Source organism: Adelges cooleyi, unplaced genomic scaffold (genome assembly GCF_023614345.1).
Source record: "Adelges cooleyi isolate 19-005CV unplaced genomic scaffold, UGA_ACOO_1.1 ACOO_flye_CR_arks_rails_tigmint_CR_PRNA_307, whole genome shotgun sequence".
In the NCBI taxonomy this organism is placed as follows: domain Eukaryota; kingdom Metazoa; phylum Arthropoda; class Insecta; order Hemiptera; family Adelgidae; genus Adelges; species Adelges cooleyi.
In genome coordinates this window covers 1118811-1141444 of record NW_026095978.1, presented here as the reverse complement: position 1 = coordinate 1141444, position 22634 = coordinate 1118811, and the positions used below count along the sequence as shown (strand labels likewise).

The 22634-nt window shown below is 30.8% G+C and overlaps 2 protein-coding genes and 1 pseudogene across 2 annotated transcripts; all 3 read right to left on the bottom strand.

Moving 5' to 3' along the window:
- Positions 1–240: 240 nt before the first annotated feature.
- On the bottom strand, positions 241–4837 carry LOC126839734 (cilia- and flagella-associated protein 45-like). Its single transcript, XM_050575149.1, has 8 exons — positions 4517–4837; positions 2556–2716; positions 1843–2032; positions 1598–1771; positions 1363–1536; positions 867–1082; positions 615–784; positions 241–304 (listed from the first exon to the last, which is right to left on the bottom strand). Exons 1-8 carry the CDS (start codon positions 4835–4837, stop codon positions 241–243), a joined length of 1470 nt encoding a protein of 489 aa, XP_050431106.1.
- A 14102-nt stretch (positions 4838–18939) lies between these two features.
- LOC126839733 (uncharacterized) lies at positions 18940–19431 on the bottom strand. Its single transcript, XM_050575147.1, has one exon. The coding sequence runs from the start codon at positions 19429–19431 to the stop codon at positions 18940–18942; it is 492 nt and encodes a 163-aa protein (XP_050431104.1).
- A 185-nt stretch (positions 19432–19616) lies between these two features.
- LOC126839732 (uncharacterized) lies at positions 19617–20271 on the bottom strand (annotated as a pseudogene).
- Positions 20272–22634: the final 2363 nt, after the last annotated feature.

Genomic DNA, 22634 nt, shown 5'->3' with positions numbered 1-22634 from the left:
ACAAACATTCTTTATCCAAAAATATGGAACTTGAGTTATACCTGTTTTATAGATTCACAAGATAATCGGTATATGTGAAAATGTAAATAATTAAAATACTTCTAAATATTTGAAATCGAAAAATAGTTAACATTGTAGACTCATATATAAGAATCTTTTAACAATATATTATTAGTGCCAAGAAATATATACGGTAAAAAAAAACGTATATTATATTGTACCATAATATTAATAAGTGTTTTATTTATTTAACTTTAACTGTCTCTCTATTCCTTGAACGTATTTTTCTGGTACATTATGTGCTCTGAAACAAACAAGTTGAATAAATAGTTAGTGCCATTACAGTGTACATAGTAAGTTCGGTGTTGTTCACAAGTGTATGTACAATTTGATTTTTAGAAGTATAGAATGTATATTATTATTTTTATAATAAATAGTATACTAAAGTATAGTAAGAATAGTCACTGAGGATGATTTATATTTGCTTTCTAATAGACAACACCTTAACTCTTAAGTGTATCATATTCATTTGGTTAGCCTAATGAGTATGATACACCCGACTAGTTAGAGCAAATGGTCTAAATGGTATTATTTACATTGATGCAATAACTTACTTGAGGTTGTCGATTTTATTTTTCATTGTCTCCTGTAAAGTTTTCTGTCTGTTTAACTCCTCTTGTTTGAGCTTAATACCTTCCTCGAATAACTTTTTCCTTTCTTGTATCTTTTCTTGTTCCCTGTCGTGAATTTGTTTCAAAAGGTTTTTCCGGTGTTGTTCTATTTTCTGTTTCATATAAAAATCAAATTTCACTCTGAATGCAATACAAGTATTATAGGTAAGCATAATATTAATTATTTTGCAATACTTGTTTGTGTTTATTTTCCAGCTCTTTGGTTTTCTCGATATCTTCAACATTGAGTTTGACAACTTTTTCAAATTCTTCTTTTTCCCTTTGAATTTCAAATGCGTAATTCTTTCTTTGGTCTTCGATTTGTTTATGCCTAGCTTTCTTCAGTTCTTCTTCATCTTTAGCTCTTTTTAACGCCGCCGTGCGTTCTTTGTGGCGCCATTCTCGTTCCACCTTAAAAAAAATGATCCAAAACTGAGTGTTTTAGTATGTCATGATATAATAATAAATTATATTAGCTATTAAGTCGGTCATAAATAAATATCTATAGTAGATATTTAATAATATCTAAATCGCGATTCAGTCATCCAGTCTCAGTAATGTTCCTCCTTTATAATAGTATTTCCAAACCTAATCAAAGCAACCACGTGTAAGTACAACACTGTCTAAGATATTGAGATAATAACTTCTAGGTTTTTGTTTTCTTCTTAAAGTCAAATGAGAGAGAACGTACCGCATCTCTGATCCTGAGAGCGTTGAGTTCATCTTTGGCCGCTTGCATGTCCTGCGACGCTTGATGACTAGCTTGTATTTTTGCAAGAGTTTTGTCCTTAAGCAATTTTTGCTGTCTGGTTTCTTCCTCGAACGCCGCTTCTCGCTCGTTTTTCTTGCGAGTATATTCTTGAATCTATATAGACATACATAAGAAGTCGTCTTGAATGTAATAATTTAAAAAATTACAACCGCACCTGTAGCATTTCGATGGTGTTCATCTCCTGTTCGATCTTCTTCATGTCTCTCAGCTGGGCGTTTAACTGCAGAAACTCCTTGCGCAACGCCGCTTGTCTTTCCATTCTCGACTTGTAGTCCTTGACTTCTTCGCGCTGAGCCTCAATCGCAGCTTCCGTCCGGACCCTTGCTTCCTACACGACTGTTCGCGTTATGTACTTACAGTATTTTATATAAAAACCCAATAGCGTTAAGTGCATTATACTTCAGCGATCCTGGCGTTTTCCATTTCCCTGGCTATCTCGTTTTCTTTAATTTGTTTCTCGATCTCCATCGCCTGCAATTTCTTTTTGAGTTGGTCCATCTCCGCTGCTTTTTCGTACTCCTTAGCAGCCAAAATCCGTTCTTGTTCCATAATCTTTTCCATCCTACGTTCCTCTTCTTTCATTTCTCTCCTGCATACAATTCACATGTACATTTCTAGGTATATAAATACCTATACCATAAGTCAGAGGTCCTAGGGTTAGCTTTAACCTAATAGTATACTTAATAGGTTCATATTGGTGATCTATGTTGCTATAGTCGATTTAATTATTTCGGGTGTACCAGTAAATGGTGTATTACTACTTGTATTGCTAAATTTGCAGATAAAAACTATTTGAATTGAATACAATCAAAAAATTTAATTTCACAGAATTGTGTCATATAGCTTATTATTTTGAAACATGCCTACCGTTCGTTTTTTGTGTTAGTGTGAACTTTGTCAATTGTGAGTGGTAATATTGTAACTTCTAATTCGGAAATATATCTACTATAAAAATTATAGAGGATTTCATAGTTTAGTTTAAACGAGTGATCTGTATAAAAGCGTATGAAGACATGTACCTACCAAATATTTTTATGAATAAAAAAAATAAAATAGGAACGGTTTTGGATGAAAGGCATAATTCTTTTTGCCACAGGTAAAAATATACTTACTGTATAAGTTGTTTTTCTGCTATTTGGGCATTTCTTATAGCATGACATTTGGTGCCCAATATCAACGAGTTGCAACATTTAATTTCATCTTCTTGGTCTTGTCTCAATTGGTGTGCCCTGGCTAATAAATAGTTGGATTTTTTGTTTGCTTCGTCGTCCAACTGTTTAACAAAAACATAATCTATTATTTTTATTATAATTAAATGAATATAGTTGCAATATATTGTGATGAGGAGTCAATATGGTAGTACATAGTATCTACAGCTTGAAAAATATATATATCAGTATTTTGTATTCATAAAATTGTACAAAGGTTTTATTTTTAATTTGTTTATGATAATTTTTACCAAGATAAAATTGTTCATGTTTACTAATATTATTTATATACAATTTGTATAATGTAAACAATATTCCTTTGTCATGATAATGATAATGTTTTAGCTTCGATGCGGAGCTGAGAAGGTATTGTTTTTACAATGATGTCTTTTTATTTTATTTTTATGTTTTTAATGTATCGATTTTCCGATTATTCAATCCATATGTGTCTAACTTGTAGATTATGTGTTTAAAATACCGCAATCTTAGGGACAACTCACTTCTTCCTAAAATCTAAACATCAAATTAAAAATAAAGATTTAAGATAATTTTTTAAAATATTACAGTCGGACTAGCCAATGGTTCAAACGTGCAAGCGTGTGGGCTCTTTTCGATTTCATTGAATTGTAGTATATTTCTTTCCCACCTAATTGTTGTATTAAAAGCAACACCAGTTGGAAAAACTTGAATCATTTACATATATCTAATATAATATTATATAAAGAGTATCATAATATGACTTTTGTTTCTATTTAAATATTTTATTAAAATTATATATATATATTATGCATAACATACATACAATAATATAAATTGTAGTTGTTTTTATTATCTTTTTGATAATAAAAATACATACGACTGAAATTTACTCTGTATGTTAAAAATATCTATTATACACAGAACCCTCAAAAATTGTTAATGATGCAGCCTTGCGGGAACAGAACTAAAGCATTACTGTAGCCGGTTTGAATATATACACCACACCGATTTTTAGGATTTTTATAATAAATATGAATAATATATGTAATTATAATTATATAAAAATGTGAATCAGAAACGTAAATTGTCAAACATTATAAAACTTGTTTGAATTGATTTATATAAAAATTAAATATCGCCGTATTAAAAATTTCAAAAAATATACATCATGTCGAAAACGGTAAGTAAATAAGTTTTAAAATGAAATAGTAACGAATAAATTGAATATAGTTCATTTTATTTTTATTGCAATACATGTAAATTTGACTGGCTCTCTACTTTCGAAATTTGAACTCATCGAGCCCCATCGTTTGTGTTCAATTGAATCTTACTAGTAAGAACCCTATTTTTATTCACATTTACCCGGTCAAAGCATACTCGATTCATTTCTGGCCTTTCAGATGAGAAACCAATTTTTATCTAAGTAACCGCTATTGATTTTACAATAACACAACAGTGTATACTTTTAAACGAGAACCAAAACAATAACGTTGTAATCGATTCTTGCAAGATAGATAGCACGTCATAATATTATTTTGTAATAATATTATATCAAAGATAATACATTTTACTTTCAAAACGAACCAATAAAAAAAAGTATATAATATATATATATAAACATCTAACCTACTGTTTTTTTTCATTTAAGTTTCTACTCCTTACTCTTTTAATTGATAGTAGTCTATTAAAATAAAAATCCCTAAAATTTTAAATCTCAACTCAACATAAATACTTCCCATGCATTTTTTTATACATTTGATCATAACGGTAAATTGTGATTTCTCATTAAACAGATTTGCCAACTTGAAAACTAATTTTTTTAGACATGATATATATATATACATTTGTAATTTTTAAATATCTACTTAACAAAACATGTACGTCACCTGTGCCAGTTTTTTGCCCTTTGCCCTTAAGTTGTCGTAACTCAGGAGCTGTTTTTTCCTGGCTGCGCTCTCGTTCTCCAGTCTCTCCCTTTCGGCTATCAATCGTTCGGCCAACATCCGCCGCTCTTCGGCCGTCACCACCACCGACTTGTTCTTTAACCTACCGAACGTGACCCTGTCGATGACCCTCAGGTCCGGCGGGGTAGCTAACGGTTTGTTTTGCCTGTCCAACTTACAGATCAATGCGTGGCGCTTTTGATTGCCGGCGGTTCTACTGCGGTTGTTCTCGTCGAACCGGACGTGGTTTTTCGGCATGGTCATGATAATATAATTTTCCCCAGTCAAGAGAGTCTTATAATATATAAACAGCTGCTCCGGTCAAAAGACGCACACCAGACACTTTGCCAATGCCACGAGCACGCTTCTCTGTATTATGTAAAGAAGGCCTTTCACACAGTCTGTTTGCTAGACTACACTTCCGGTGGAACGCAAGCGACTTCCGAATCGACAACGAGGAAAATGTACTGAGAATTATACGTTTCATACGTGCCGAGACGAGGTACCATATTATGAAACTAAAGGAGTTTGTTGACAGAACGGTCGTCGCTAAGGGCACAGCGGTTTGTGTTCCCAAAGAAACGTCAATTTCTCACAAGTTTACCGAACAAACAGCGAAACCGTTCCTTATTCCCTACTATGATGATATTATGATAGCACAGTAAAGCGGTATAGCAGCAAATTAAAAACGATTTTTTAAAGCGAATTTTCTATCACTGCACAGCAGCTAACTTATTTGTTCTTTTACTAACAGCTGAACGGTGCTGGACTCAACTGTTCGAATTAGAAGTCTTTCACTAGAACTCTATCACTTTTTAATAATTAATAAACTAACTTGCTTGGTTTTTGTCGTTGTTTTTCAACAGTGTCGTAAAACTATTTAAACTGATTAAGGACACAAGCATTAGTATTGTTGTTGTGGTATACATTTTTTAAAGTATTCTTGAACTGACATCTTGGATTAAAATCTAAATTGTTCGATTGTAATCGGTTTTTAAGTAATTTTTTTTTTTTTAAAGCGGTGTAAAGAGAAAAATTAAGAAAAGTTAACTGATTCTGTTCCTTTTGGAAAACCCCCAAAAATTGTAGTGTATGGCGATAATGATGAATTGTTTAATCTCGTATATCTGTTGTGCTCAGGAGGGTATTCTAAATGCCTGTCGTCGAAGTCTATTCAAATATACTTGAATGTGTTTTTGAGTCTCGGGTGCCAATAGTAATGACATTGATTTTAGCTTTAGTCCGACATGTCTTCCGAATACGTCAAACTCATCTTCCCTGGAGAGTTAACAGCTTCGGTTATCCCTTTAAACTTTGTGACTGTATTCTTAAGATTTGAAAGATTTTTACATCGTTTATGGAAGAGGCTTTAAATGATTATAATATAACACGTTAAAATTGGTGTAGATTGGGCATCACGATTCCGTACACTACAACAACAATAAAAAATTATGAAAGTAAATTTGTTAAAATGCATTTATTTATTTTTACTTCAAATAATTCTAAATTTCCTTCTTTATTTTTTTTCTGATCCTTTGGTTGTTTTTTGTTCAAGGGAATCGAACCTTTTTGAAATTTTTAGATCTAGCTCATTCATCACATTATAAATGACTTGAAGATCCCTAAATCATAAAATTAGTTGATTTTAATTACAGTATAAATTATAAACAGTCATTATTACTTTAGAACTAATTGGAGTCCTCTGTTCGATTTAGATTCCAACCTAAATTGTAAAAAAAAAATAGTAAATAAAATTATATAAATATTCAAAATTAAGAATTTGAGAACTTTTTCTTCTTGAAGTTTTAAATTTTGGTTCTCCAATGATTGATAAATAGATTTTAATTTGTTTAGTTCTTAACAGTAATTTATGATTTTTTTAATTGTTTATTTAAGTTTTTACTTACTACTTATGACTTTATGGATTTTATTGAATCATCTTTCTCAGATGTCTCCAATGTAAGCTCACTAACTATTTGTTCCAAATCAACTAAGTTCTTAACTCATATTTTTGTTTTCGTTCTTTTGAATTACGCAGAAACAAAGATCATTTTAATACTAGTGTGCCATAATCGAGAACTGTTCTTACCTTGTGACCTAATCTAGTCTACCCACTGTTAAAAAAAGTCGCACTGAACGTATAAATGTTCTTATTTGGTTTTTTTTAAGGATCTTGAGATTTTGGTTGCTATAGGCAATCTAAAACTGCATCTTCGTAGAAACAGATTTTGGGTTCTTATTTTTAAATTCATTGTACGCCGCTTCCATGATTAATAAAATTAAAAAATCTAAAATTTTACTAAATAAAAAGCCTAAAAGTTCTAAAAACTTAAATAGTAGATGATTTGATGAACATAAGCTTAAGTCAATCTTGTGATAAAATTATTGTTTTGATATCAACAAGTGTCAGTGGGGAAAATGTTGCTAATTTTAGCTTTTTGTGAAAATTTGTTTTAATTTTTCGTTTGTATTTCTTTTTATAATTAAACCTAGAATTGTATTATTAGAATAAAAAAATATATAATTTTTCTGAAAAACAATGTACAATTTTTAATTTTATTTTTAAATAAACTACAAAAGTTATGTAAATTGTATTATAAGTTTATGTAAAATGTTTGGCAAAATTTATGTTAACAATAAAAATGATAATATCATACATAAAGTTCTGCATAGTTCTGTTTTGTTTGTTTTTCTCTTGTAATGTCCTTTGGTTGTTGATGTGTTTGGAGTTGTTGCATATTTAATTTACAGACAATATTTATATACTTAAATACATATTTAGACATTTCACATACAATTTGTATTGTTAATACTGCTGAATTCCAAGTCCAGGTACAACATTGATCATAATTAGTAAAATACAATTAATGATATTTCTTTTGTTACATCTAGTTTTTTGCTGTATTATTATGGCTAACAGAATTTTACTTCATTAGAGGTTACATTTTTAATATATGTTTTGGAATATTTTGACATACATAAGTTATTTTATTTTTTGAGTTGTATGTTTTTCAATGGTTCTTTTTAAACTTAATTTTTAACATGTTAAAATAAAATTTAACGGTGTGAGATGAGGCGAACGCGGAGGCCATTGGATTTCCGGACTTCTTGTCCCCATTAAGTTATTTTTAAAAATCTCCTGCAAAAAATTCTGAACACAAGTTGTGTTGTGAGCTGGAGCCCCATCTTGTTTTCAAAACATTATTAGGTGCTTCTCCAGCGATAAATGTTCCAGTAATACTGGCAAGCTAATTTTAAAAAATTCTAAATATTTATTTCCATTAAGATTTTCTTTAAAGAAAAAAGGACTTACAAGATAACTATTAATAACTATATATTATAACACCACCGTACTTGGTTATTAGTTTCAGAAATCCAGTGGAGAATAGTGCTACTCCAATAATGGTTATTATGGTGGTTTACACGACCATTATTACAAAAGCATCAACGATGTCTATCTTATCTTCATTACTGCAAGATAAATAACTAATACATTTTTGGTTTGACAATAATTTTAATATGTCTTAATATGTCTAATATGTCTTTCTAGGACTTGGCGATTTTAGAAATACTACAATTTGTTCATACATTTTTCAGCTATGAGGTGAAATTGATTTTGTTTGCTCCAAAGTTTTGTCAGTTCTGCAAAGTTTTACGGTTAAAATTTTTAAAAGTTACAATTTTTTTTATTTTTCACTCAAAATAGATTTTATTTTAAATCCATTAATTAATTTTTCAATATCAGAAGTGGCAAATAAATTCAATGTGTGACTGGCACATCTACTGGCAATGTCGTCATGATCTTCTGAGTTGTTTAAAATATCGAACAATGATACGAATTTTATCTTTTTTTGACATTTTTTGGTGCACCAAAATGAACATTTTACAGAAAAATGTATAATATGTGTCAAATAATAAAATACTTATCGTTATGAATTTTAGCTGTTAGATTTATTACAATTTATTTACTTTATATATTTTTAATTAGATATAACATAATATAAAATAACAAAATACTTTATTATTATAATATAAAAGTCCAGAAACAACTTTTTCTAAGTGTTTATTAAAACTGTTTTTTTGCAATCAGGAAACTCATTTCTATGTTTTACTACTTGTAAAATATATTGTTTTTGTTCCTCATCTGTAAATGTCCAGAAAACGATTTAACCGCCTCGGCGCTCTATTCGAGCTTTCCGAATAATCTTTACGTCATTTTAATTTTTCCTGAAGACGTTAAAAAAGCTACTAAAATATAAGTGGCATTTCGTTTAGAAACATTTGTTCTATTTAGAGCTGAAGCTAGCTGTGATGTCATTATTGTAGTACGTTTTTTTACTTAGTGATGGCTAGTCAAGTTCATACTCAAATTTAGCTTTCGGACTGAAAACGACTGAACGAGTTTAATATGCGATGGCTGACCGTTGAAATACAAAATAATATATCAATTGGGCCGTATCCTGATCGCAGGTTGCCCCCGTGGCTGTGGTAGGTACAAAATATATAATCATTGAGTATGTATCAATATGTATTATAATATATTATGGGCAACAGGACAAAAGATATTTTAATTATACGTATTTGGCAAGTGCATCCGAATTCTAAATAGCTTGTGATACCATACTGGATCAGGCCTCAAAACAGCGTTCCTACTGCCACTGTCCCAAATAAGTAGAAATCAAACATTTTTGAATGAACATGAATATCTCAAGAAGCCATCCACGACCAGGTAATTTAGGACCAAATATGCCATACAACATTTTTTGGAGAAGAAGCATTTTCTCTATCGCAAGATAATGAGACCTTTCAGTGGTAAAGTTTTATCAGGTAAAAAAAGAATATTTAATTATAGATTGTCAAAAGCTCGGAGAAATGTCGAATGTGAATTTAGAAAACTGACAAATAAATGGAAAATGTTTAACAAACCTACTAATGGAAATTTCGATTTCTCTGTTCTGTTAAGACTAGCTATGCCCTGCATAATTTTGTAAGGACTAGAGATGGATTCAGTGTCAAAGATGCAATGATTATAGATGGACTCGTTGACATCGAACAACATCAGTCAATTCAGAAAAGAAACAAGTTGGCAGATTATTTTTTGCAAACAAATTATATTTAAATTTAAGTACTATTAGGTTACAATTATGTATCACGCGTATTTCTTATCACAGCTACATAACACTTTTCTAATGTAAATTGATTTTAATTGTATCAAAAAGTATACAAACAATGATATTCTACTATAATTATTCTTTTTATAAAAAAATAATTCGTTGTATACATTTTAACCTTAAAAACAATCTTGTTCATCAAAATTTTTAAATCTTTATCTTTAACGAAAAACGCATACAATTTTATACAAAATAATATATTAAAACACTATTGTAGCATACATTCAATATTTGAATTGTATGATCTACAATCATAATTAGCTTTTTTAAGTTTAGATCATTTTTTCGATGTACCTAATAAGAATCTTCTAGTAGTTTTTATAATTAAGTTACTAAAATTACATACAAATTACATTTTTTTTTCTATCTTCCTTTTTATCGAATTCTCTACTATATGCTTAATTAACTGTTATCCATGCTGTGCGTTTCTTCGGTCGGTCATGGTAACTTTTGGCAGCGACATTCCATGGCATGACGTCGACCGCTGTGGAGACGGCCCTGCGCGAGGGAATCAGTGGTGGCTGGGCGGTATATACAATAAACAAAAATAAAATTATACAATACAATAGATACAATATACAAGTTAAGTACAGTAAGTTATAAATAACATTAAATAAATAAATAAAAATAATAAAACATTTGTTTAAAACAATTAATATAATAGGTTAATGTATAATCTTTTATACATTTCTGTAACTAAGTTGCTTTGTTACAGTTTCTTTTTTTGAATTAGGAAATACTTTTCTATAGTCCTCTAAAATTTGTTTAATAGATTTCTTTTGGTGCTCATCCTTGGTATGTGTTTTGAGTCACATTATTTAATTTCTAATTTATTGAAATAGATATCATTCAATAAATAATTATCTGCATTACATGTGAAATAATATACCATTTGACTTTTGATGAATTTTTTCTCAGTTCTCACCATAAAATTATTTTTTGTTATGTTATTGCCCCGATAAAATTATAAAAACTATGTATCTCTTCAATACAATATACAATTACGTCTGAAGTTTTTATTCTAAAAATATTTATGGTTTGAATAAATTAAAAACTAAATTCAATAAATTATGTTTATTAAAAAATAATCTATTTATGCTGGAGTTGTTTTAATAAACAAGACTCATTCCCAAGCGTTCCTAATCTATTTAAACTTCATACAAATTATCAATATTTTCTGTAGGCACTGATATAGTAGGAGTTTAAGGTATTACTGACATTTGTACGAAGAAATACAATTATTTGAGAAATGATCATCAAACTTACATATCTTTGAACGTTCGTTTAATTTTTAAGTACATCTAAAATTATTAAATTTAAAACAAATTCAAAAGTAAATCAAACTTTGAGTTAGTTCGATTTTGTTGATATTATTTTAGATCAGTGCGCATATTTAATATGTATAAATTAGTTTCACTAATTAATTCCGGTTTTTTATTACCTCAAAATATGATAGTAGATTATATTTTTTTAGATGTTTTAGTGGTAGTAAAACCTCGCCCTCGATCATTTAAGATATTGATATAAAATAAAAACAAAATAAAGTCCACGCAAGTTTCAACCAATAATATGTATTAAAAACAATTTTTCATTAAAATAACACATGCGATCACTTTCTCTTTAAACGTAGTGTTACTTTGGCCCTTGTCGGTGAACAGACGAACTTTTTTTTGCTAAGAGGTTGATTTCATTGGAATCCATTAGTTGGCTAGAATTTTGGGCTCACTGATTGTTGTAGAGATGTAATTGAACGCCATTTCCAGCAGATGTTAACATATATTATTGGATTTAAGATGAGTGATTTTGTTTGGTGTTGATCCGTGGTGTCCTCGTGTGTGATTAGCTGCTGGTCGCTGAATTTAGTTGGCGACAACGGATACAGATCAATAGTAAAAAATACATCGACAATTATTTTATTTTTATGGTAAAAATAGGGATTACCATTGTGTTCGTATTTATCTTACCTTTCTGTCAAACGAGCCAGTAAAGTCCGCAACTACATACACAAACATGTGTACAATTGCAACACAACCCTTCGAGATCCTTTTGGTAATTCAAAAGCGATTTCAGCCCGAACAAGAACAAGGCTAAAAAATATAAACTATAAATATTTACATCTACTAAGTACATTTATTGTAACATTAAACATTCAAGATAATATCAAAATTTAGTATTGTTTTTATAATTTTACCTAAGAAGATAATCGGACAAATAAGAGCCCATATAGAGGTGTCCATAGAAATTCTGAATGTTGTGATATCATAGTCAATTGTATCGTCGTATACTTCTATGTAGTAATCAAAATTTAAATTCACGACTTGTTCCCATGCTTTTTCAGGCCAAGACCTAGAAACAATATACAAACTCAAATTTAAAAATCGTTTTTAAACAAATTGTCACTAATTTGTAATATTCATTTTATGCAATTCTCAACCATCACTTTTATTCATTATTCATTGCTGGCCTTACAACCATACTTCATATCGCATTTCATTTAGTTCCGTCATTCTTTTGCATAACTGATCCCGAATACTCCCGAACTTACTCTTGACTAGTATGAACATTATTACAGTCACATTTACATTTTACTCATCGACTTGTGATTATTGATATATCGATTATGTGTTTATAATGCACCAAAATCGGATAAATCTCTACTTTTTATATATATAACAAAACGTATACGTCGCTATCAGCCATCCCTCGATAGTTAGTTAAAATAAAATACTAAATAGGTATTAGAAATATTAATTTACTTGTCCGGTACGGCCGTCGATAATTTCTTATTGTGGAACTTAGGAAAAGTTATGAGTTCGTATTCGTTTTTTGGCGACGCATCAGACGACTCGACCATCAATAACTCTGATTCGGTTGTTTCGGTATGTTCCGCGTTTTCGTCCATCTGTTGTTGTTCCGTTTTGAATTCGTCCAGTTCGACCATAGACAATAAATCGCCGACGATATCTGCTGATGTCGGTAAAAGTACACCGTCGACGACAAAGGTCACGGCGGGACTGTCGTTTAACATGAACCATTTTGCCGAAGCGTTTCCTTTGGGGGTCGTCGTGTCGTTGGTTGCGATTGAAGTGGTGCCGCCAGTAGTGCCGGCAGCAGTACCGCCAGCAGAACTGTTCGTAGTGGTTTCCTCGGTGGAGTTGTTATTCGGGTCAAATGTGGTTGGTGTAGGTACGCGCGGGGCCAAGGTATTGGGATAGTCTGGATTCGGAGTGGTGCGATTGTACGGGCCGTCGTCGTTCATTATGTTGTATTGGGCCACGAATAACGACGACACGCAACGGCCGTTATGACAAAGAACACCGCTGAAATCAAATAGCCACTTTGAATTCCTTAGCGCTGCGAGCTCCCCAAGTGCCGTACGACCACTAATCAATATTATTGCTCTTGTGTCGTCTTAAGAGAATTGATGAAAACGATCTGATTTTTGGACATTTTATACCAAAAAGCCCTGACAACATTTTGACTGCTTAGGTAGGTGCGATTTAAATATAGCGAGGCAACAATTTCAACAGTGGCGCACAGGGGTTTTATAACGGCACATGTAATTAGATACAATTATAACCCCCCCCCCCTTCCATCAACTTTTATTAACCAAAATAAATGCTTTTTTTACATTCATTTTTTGGCTAAGAATTAAGACACACACGTAATACAAAAACAAAGAAATATAAACCTTATAGAAGGTTCTAAATTTTATGACCCTTCGGTAGGTGCACGTGCAGTTGAATTACATAGTAAGCTAAATGAGCGCCACTGAATGAATATCAATGTTAAAAATCAATGATTTATTTGGGTAGACTGCTTTTGTTAAACGACACACGTTCACTATGCTCTCGTAATAATATCATGCCGAATAAAAAAGAAGAGATTTTCTTAAATTAACATACAAGAGAATGATTTATTAAATAATAGATTTAGACATGCTTATTGCTTACTTCTGAATAAATAACATCTTTCTTTAGTGAACTAAAAACAATCAACACAAATCAATCCTTATCTTAAGTCGATTTAACTATTTTTAAATCCACGATTAAATAACATTAAGAACAAGCGAATGAACTTCGTAACTGGTTTTATCAAAATTTTAACAATATTAGGTATTACTTCGCTATGTTTTATAGGAATAAGAGACAGCAATTAAAAATACTTTTTTATAATATTAATGATACAATGTTTAAGCTTCTAACAAAATTTGGAGTAAAATAATTTTGACAATATTGGCGAATAATAAAACAATATTGCAAATACTAAGAGGTGATTTAAATTATTTATTTACAAAATGTTGTTTAGGCAATATGAAACGATCCTACAATGTTGTTTCACCTAGATTACATGATGCATATTTTCCATACTTTAATAACATTTAAGCAACACATCATTTAAAATTATATTTTAATGCCGGATTGCACCAAATATTTACACAGAGATAAACTCGTTTAACTGGAGTTAAAATAAATGCTGTTGCATAAACCATGTTATAAGTTGTATCTGTTGTTAAAAATGTACTTTATTACGAGTTGAATTAAAGGGTCATTTATTGCTGTGTAAAAATGTATGTATATTTTAATTTTGTTATCAATGTTTTGCGTTGAAAAATAGTGATAATGGATGTGTGTTATCAGTTTATCATTGATTAGACCCGGTATGATTAACAACTCCTACTGCTGATACCATTTATTCATTAACAAGTTTGGTGCAACCGGTCATAAACAATTAACTTTTTGCCACAACAAAACATAACTTGATAGAAAAAGATACAATAATATGTTTTGAAATTGACATGTATGATTTAGGATATTTTAAAGTAGCACTGAGTGTTTTCACTCTGTGGCGCTGCTTTAGCTGGTGTGAACAGAATATATTTTTATTGTCGTGATTTAAATAACATGACTTACTCACTCATTTAATGTACTGGTGGACGCTAACGAATATATGGACAAAAGTACCCATGTGATAATGAACGCGATCCACACTCTGATGGCTATCGTCAAATACGGTGTTCCTGTCTAAAATAAATACACATTTTGAATGAATCTTTTTTTTTGATAAAAAAAGATGATAGAGAGACAATGTAAGATAAATAGACTTATACTAATTTAGGTTAATATTTTGAAGTGACACCCACTTTACTCGCTTGTGTTCGGTGTAGTATTGCACACAACCACGCAGTGAATATTAATACATTGAAAATCGACGCAATGAACAGTTGAACTAAATAAGTTGTACAAAAAAAAAAAAATTCTAGAATTTTTATTCGTGTATTAATGATTATTTAATAACTTACGCATCGCGTCACTGGTTATATACATTATACATGTAATTTCTCCGACTAAAGCCAAAAACTGTAAAAAAAAAATTGACTTTATTAAATACAGTAAAACCTACAGGCCTTAAATATTGTAAGAAAGTACATTTTGATAACAGTTCTTTTCATTGATCTAACAGTTATCACTTGGTATGTCCTGCCATTTTATTTATAAATTTGTATTTTTTATGAAAAGCACTAAAAGTGTATCAGCACGAAAAAAATGTTTATGCTATTTTAATAATTGTTTTCGTGTGACTAAGTCGCACTTCTATTATAAGAATACAATGTTTTAATATCGCCAGTACCATTAATTTTAGAATATACAAATAAACCGTGATGTACACAAAAACAGCGAGCGATTTTATGTGTATAGCACCGCCTATATGTATATACTAAAATCAATGGCAGCACTGATATGTGGATAACAATGGCTGTGTGAATAGTAGTGATAATTCTGAGTTCTAAAACGTTACTTATTTTATTGTCCATTTTTCTCTGTAGATCGGAAAGTATGTATGCTATTTTGTGATATTGGATAATTTATGTACCATCTATTATTAATGGTAATCAAGTATTATAACTCACTATGAAAGAAGCTGCCAACATTGAAATACCAACTGCCCAAGGTAAAATACCCAAAAATAAAGACATAATTAATGTATATTGTCCGCTTTAAAAATAGTTACATTTAAAATAATTAGTCGAAATTTTTAAATAAACAATAAAAATACACTCTGATTTTTTGGATGTAGTTAAACAATTAAATGTTTCCATGGGTAAATTCATTTGATATTTTTTTTATAAATTGTAATTATATGAGCTATAGTAATTTTGAAACCAACACAATAGGTATATTTTAATTTTTATATTTATTGCATAATATTAGTAAAAAAATAGCCGAGCACAGAACTGTGGCCAAAATAACAGGTAGCTAAAATATTTACACAAACAGCGCCTAGAACACACATTTGTGTTATTTTGAACACTAGGTGGTACTTCTAATGCTGTTTTTAATTGGACTGTATTATGATTAATCTTAGCCTTTTTTTTTAAGATAAATTAAATACTTTTACAAGTAAAGCTTTTTAAAATTGGAATAGTATAATTTTTTTTATGTTTGAACTACCTATAAACTGTTATTTCGGAGCGTTTGTGATTCTGAATATAAATTTATAAACATATTTGCTGGTTGGCCTGGATCTGCACATGATACACATGTTTTTAAAAACAGCCCAATTGGTGACCAACTTATTACAACTCACTAAATCTTTTCCCTAAAGATATGCATATCATTGGCGATTGTGCATAACCATTATTGCACTGTCTAATGACTGTGGACATTAGGGACAATGGACATTTAACACGGCAACAAAGGCATTTCAATTATAAATTAAACTCCTGTCGGATAGTAATTGAACAAAGTTTTCGAAAATTATTTGGGAGATTTCGTCGACTTAGGTTATATATTTAAACTATTAATTTAATTGCAATAAAAAAATAAAATATTTCTTTTAGATTTCTTGATGTGTATGACAAGACGAAATGTTCAAAATGCATTACAGCATGTGTTTCGCCACGAATCAAGACATAACCCTTTTCGTCGATCAATCTCGCACGAGATCAATCAAAAAAGAGAAAAATTTGGTGAGTTCCACCGTCTCTGCGTCGAACTGTATTCTTTTGAAGACCGTTTTGTTAATTATTTCTGTATGATTCGAGAACAATTTGAGGAAATACACGAACTTGTCTCGCCCAGGATATCAAAAATGATAACAAACTGGAGGAAGCCTATTGGGTCAAAAGAAAAACTTGCAATTTGTTTGAGGTAAGTCTCTATAATCTATACATTTTACATAGTATTAACTATGTATAAGATCAATTCCTTTCATACTTTAAATAAATTTATTATTATTTGATTAGGTAAAAATTTTACCTATGTATTTTTTCAAAATATTTTAAATTGACACGCCTCTTTTGCTCCGTACGCGTCTTACCGTTAGGGGTTTATTCATCACCGCTGCTTTAAATTGTACGTCTGTTTTCATGTTTACAATTTTGTTCACTTGAATTATAGTTTTAGTAGCAGATGTATTGCTTGTGGGCTCATATTTTTGTAATATTGTATTGACTATATTTACAGGATATTATTATTTTTGGATATTTGTCTATTTTGTATTATTTTCCGAAATGGGGGTTTAAATTAGCATAAATATTTAATAAACTCATTATTTTGAAATTTAAAACAGCAAATCATACATGGCACAATTTAAATCAATTTTTATTGGTTTAAGCATTAAGGGTGAATAAAAAAATTAAACAAATTGCTATTAACCTAAGACAACTGGTTCACTTAGTTATAAAAAAAAAAACAGAAATAAATTAATCTAATTAAACGATAACCGTTTAACCCTTTCGGTCGTGCATTTCTATTGTTAGGAAAAACAATTTTTTTTTCAACTTAAATTAAACTAACATTTAAAAAAAAATGAATGTTGGTCCCAAATCGATTGGACAGCCTGATCCTGAGATAAAATGTGTCCTCTCAAAAGGACAGCATGACTTAAAGGTATCTAAGACTAATTATAAAAAAAATACTACATCAGTTGTATACTTATTATGAATTAGGTATGTTTTAATAAGAAAACGTTTTAATTATTTATACAAATTATATGGAATTAAAATTATAATACATTACATGGATACAAGTTAAATATATATTTAAAAAGTTTTTTTATTTAGAATGAAATGACTCAAAACAATTTTTATTACGTGCTATACATAATTTGACGTTGAATTTTTTACAGCTTACATACGTTTTAGATTTACAACCCAAATTTTTGCATCTTTCAGCTTCTTTCTTATCCAGGAATACAGGTAAGTATCCTATATCATCGAATTCATGACAGAAAATATCACCCACATCATCATCGTTGGCCAATTCCTCAATTTCGGAGTCATCTCCATTATTTAATATATCTAAGATGTCATTATCTAATAATTTATTTCGATCTGGACGAATCATATTTTTAATTATTTAAACAATATATACATTTACACAAGAGTACACGAGTAAACCGAAGTATAACGTGTGATCGAATGAACATTTTTCTTATCTAGTACGTTGGTTGATTTCACAAATACCTATATTGTTTAGAAAAATAATCAACAATTCTCGGAAGGGACGTAGATTAAGATAAACAATAAAACGAAGATTAGTATTTAAAATTTAGTCGAAAATCCTAATACTAGATGGCACAATCGGTCAAATATGAAATATATACCTGTCCTCTTGAGAGTACACTATAAACTGACAACAGTTATATCATAGAATTTGTCCATAAAGCTAATGAAAATCAAGTGTCCTCTATAGAGAACGTGGTGACGGAAAGGGTTAAAACACGGTGGATTCTAATTTGCTTTCTTTAGCTCCACCACACCCGTCGACAGACAGAAGAACACGGTCCAGCGACCACGAGCGTTCAGTTCTCGGCGATTGGAACAACACAAAACCTCGGTGATGCGGAACAGCATAAAACCTCGGTGATGCGGAACACCATAAAACCTCGGTGATGCGGAACAGCATAAAACCTTGGCGATGCGAAACAGCACTGTCGGGTGCCAGTGACAAATGCCTGGTGACTGTCGCTCATGGTAGGTATACAATATACATATGTAAATATTTTATGTATGCATTTATTTATTAATTCCAAATGATACCTATAAAAAAATTATTAAAATACAGAAAAAAATGTAAATAAAATTAATTTGTGTCTCAATCCCAGTCTTCGTCTGTATCGCCTGTTCCTATCGTTAGGATATGACGTGCTCCATCTTCAGGTTCTTGGTCTAAAATTTCGTCTGTTATATTGTCAATTTTCCAAAATTTCACTTCCTCCTTTACGACGTGCCGAACAAAATTCGTCCACATTTCCGGTGTTACGTGTTCCACGCCTCTTTTTAATAACTAGAACGTCTTTTAATTTGAAGGTGTTGTTATGCGTCCGGACATAGCTTTTGACAGACGACCACGCGAGCTCGATAGGGTTCAGCTCGCAGTGGTATGGCGGTAATCTTAATATAGTTTTGTTGTTGTCTTTTGCGTACTCGTCTATCACGTATTTGTCGTATTGCGATTTCAATGTTTGGACTTTTTCTAATAATAGCGCTTTTATTGTTGGCTGGGTAACGATCTCATCTTTACTTTCCAGCCAATTTATAATATCTTGTTTTTTCCAAGACATTACTGGAATTCGATCTTTCTTAACGGAATGATAAGACGTATTATCCATAACAATTACGGCATTTTCTTTAAGTAGCGGCAGAATTTTTACAAACCATTCAAAGAAAGTATTACCATTCATGGTTATCTGATAAGTTGGTTTTGGATTCGAAGCCCAAAAGGCCCCCAGGTAAAAAGCCGTCAGTCGATCGTATGTGCAACACAATGAGTCGCTTACCTTTTTCTAAGGGTTCCTTTTGTGCTGTGGTGAGGCCTCTCAGGAATGCCTCACGTGGTGAATTGACCGTACTGTCGACCCATGCTTTTTTATTCGTTGATCCACGTCTCATCCAAGCAATATATTGGTCTTTTTTGTGCTCTGTATTGCCTTATTTGATCCAAATATCCTCGGCGCCAACGTTGTATGTCTTCTCTTTCGATAAGTGCACTACAACGAGCTTTTTTGACATAAACAAATTGCAGATCCTTCAAAACTTTTTGAAATGACGAACGTTTAAGATTAGGTAAAGTTTCATCATCATTAATGGCTATTAACATCTTCGCAACTGTAGGTACTTCACGGTTCAACCAAAAGCCATGTATTTTTCGCCTAATGGCATTTTTATCAAAATCGTTCACTACATCAATTATTGTAGGTCTGATTTTTTCTTGTTAGGCGATGAAACTGTACGGTCTTTTTTATATTCGGCCAATGTTGTTTGTATTGTACGTTGTCCAATGCCACTTGACTTGGAAATTTCTAAAAGCATTTGTCTGTAGTTCAATCTAGGGCTGTCTGAGTTTTCAAGTTGTTGCTTGACTTTGTTTTTGTACAGATTGATCTGCATTTGACCAGTACCAACAAGCTAAAGAAAATAATATATATTTAAAAATTAATAATTCGCAATAGAAAATTAGTCATACAAACACTTACTTTTCCACGAGGATTTTTTTTGGAAGGAGAAATCTCGATAAGGTCCATGTTGTACTTAGTAGTCTAAGTACTAAAATAGTAAACACTAAAAACAATGGTAAAACAAAAAAACTTAGTTATATATACCTAAACGTAAAATGGCGATAAACGTAACGGCGGCGGCGGCCAGCGTCCAGGCAGGTATAGTGGGAGGAATGCGCGAAAACGGACGAGTTTTAGTCGCCGCCCAGTAGCGTTCTCTCGGTGGCACTAGTATAGTTATATCCTTGAAACTCATTTTATCAATTGTGGCCATGTAATCCCAGACTTCACTAGAACTTACTGATATTGCTTTCCTTAATACATTAATTAATTCACTTGTTTCTTCATTTGGTACTGTAAAAACAGCATAATCTTCTTTATATTTATTGAAAAATTAGTTATTTAATTAAACATAATATTAATTTTTTAAATAATGACCATCTTAAATCTATAAATGTATGTATACTACATGTTTTAATTTAACAACAACATTAACTTAAAGAAAACCATTATAGAATGAAAATTAAATGGTCAACTTTTGTATACTGTAGATAGGAAATGTTGGAGGTGGGTACGATGTTCAAAACTATAATACAGTGAATATTACACAATGATACTTTTTTTTATTTTAAACTAAATACAAATTATTATAAAGTCAAAAGCTATAGGTTATAGTACATAATTTATAATAATAATAAAAATATTTTATTTTGAATGATATTTATTAAAACAAGGTTTCTTTCATTTAGATACAAATAAATATTATAAGTTGAACATTTGGTATATAGTTTAGACTCTATTTGTTTCTTACTACACACTTCACATCTTCTGGTTTTAACAAATTCTATCCAGTGGGCCCCCTAGTTTCCTAACCTCACATCAGATGGGGTAGAAAACAACTGTTTGCCCCTTTTTGGTTGTAAATATGTTCTAACTTTAGAAGTTCGTGGGGTTATATCAGGTGTTCTTTTTAAACCAAATTTACCTTAGGTTATTAACCCCTAAGCTACTGATCTACGAAATTGTAATACGCTTAATTTGGTATCGTACTTTATCGACTCCACCCTTGTACATATAATAATTATTTATAACAGCAGGACATTTTATATTTGTTTTTGTTCCATCACGCTCAATTATCAGTACACTACTTTCTTCGACACCGTACATGCCAAATGTACAATTCTATTGTCCATCTGCTTATAAACAGAAATATCCAAACGAGAAGTCTTAAAATTATACATGCCTCTTTTTAAAGTTTTATCCGGAGCTAAAGATGGAATATTATTTCTATTTGATCTTATAGTATCACATGCAAGAGTATTTTCTACCTTTAGTTTTTCTAAAAGGTCTGTTGATGTAAAATTATTATTTAAAAAATACTTTCATTCCTGTGTCTGTTATGTCTATGCATTTAAGACCACCTATCAAAAATTGTGTTTTGTCAGCAAAAAACTGAAGTATTAATAAAGTACGATTAAAAATATGTTTTTTGAAATGTTTTGAGAGATAATTTTTAAAATTATTTTAGCTGTCAAGTTAAATTGTTCGTTATGTCATTTCTCGAATTTGCCCAGCTTTTTTTTCGGAGATCATTGAATGCCGTGTCGTTTGATACCTTATAAGCGTTAATAAGGTCCCAAAGGTCCACCATTGTTATCATTTTTTTTTTCCTTTTTTCCATTTTCTTTATTTTTTTCTAATTCTTTTTTTAAAACCTGTAATGTTAGGGATGCATAGTAATTCATAGAGCTCGGATTTTAATGACTAAACATTTCAGGTTGGATTTGTTTCACATTAAAATGATATCCGTCCTCCCCGTGCAGAAATATTAATGGATATTAGAGGGTGACATATGAACGGCGTGTCTCTGTAATGCGTTGTAGTCCTTCTCTTCTTCGCTGTACAATTATGTCACGGCTTGTATTTTCATTGTCTACAATTAGGCTGACGACTTCGTCTATCTGAGGTGCATTTAATCAACGTTCGTGTTCTCTAGGTGGTCTCTTGTCGGCTCGAATTAAAACTTAGTAGTCATTAGAAACCATTCGGTCTAATGCTGTTTTAAATATGTAAATAAGTTTATTATATTTGTGTAAGATCAATGAATTAAGAATAAAATTCTAACCCAAAAAGAAACCAAAAATCGTGTTACATATCAAATCAACAAGATTTTTTCTCTCGATTTTAAATTTATAATTATTATTTTCGTAAGACCATTTTTTAATGAGAATGAGGTTTACGGAAATCTTTATGATAATTATATAGAACCATTTAGTACATATAATAACTTGATAGTTTTGAAAAACCTAGTAGTTCTAACAATTTGGAAATTAATAGTTTTGATGAACCTAGTAGTTTTGATTATTCAGAAAATATCTATGAAGATATTG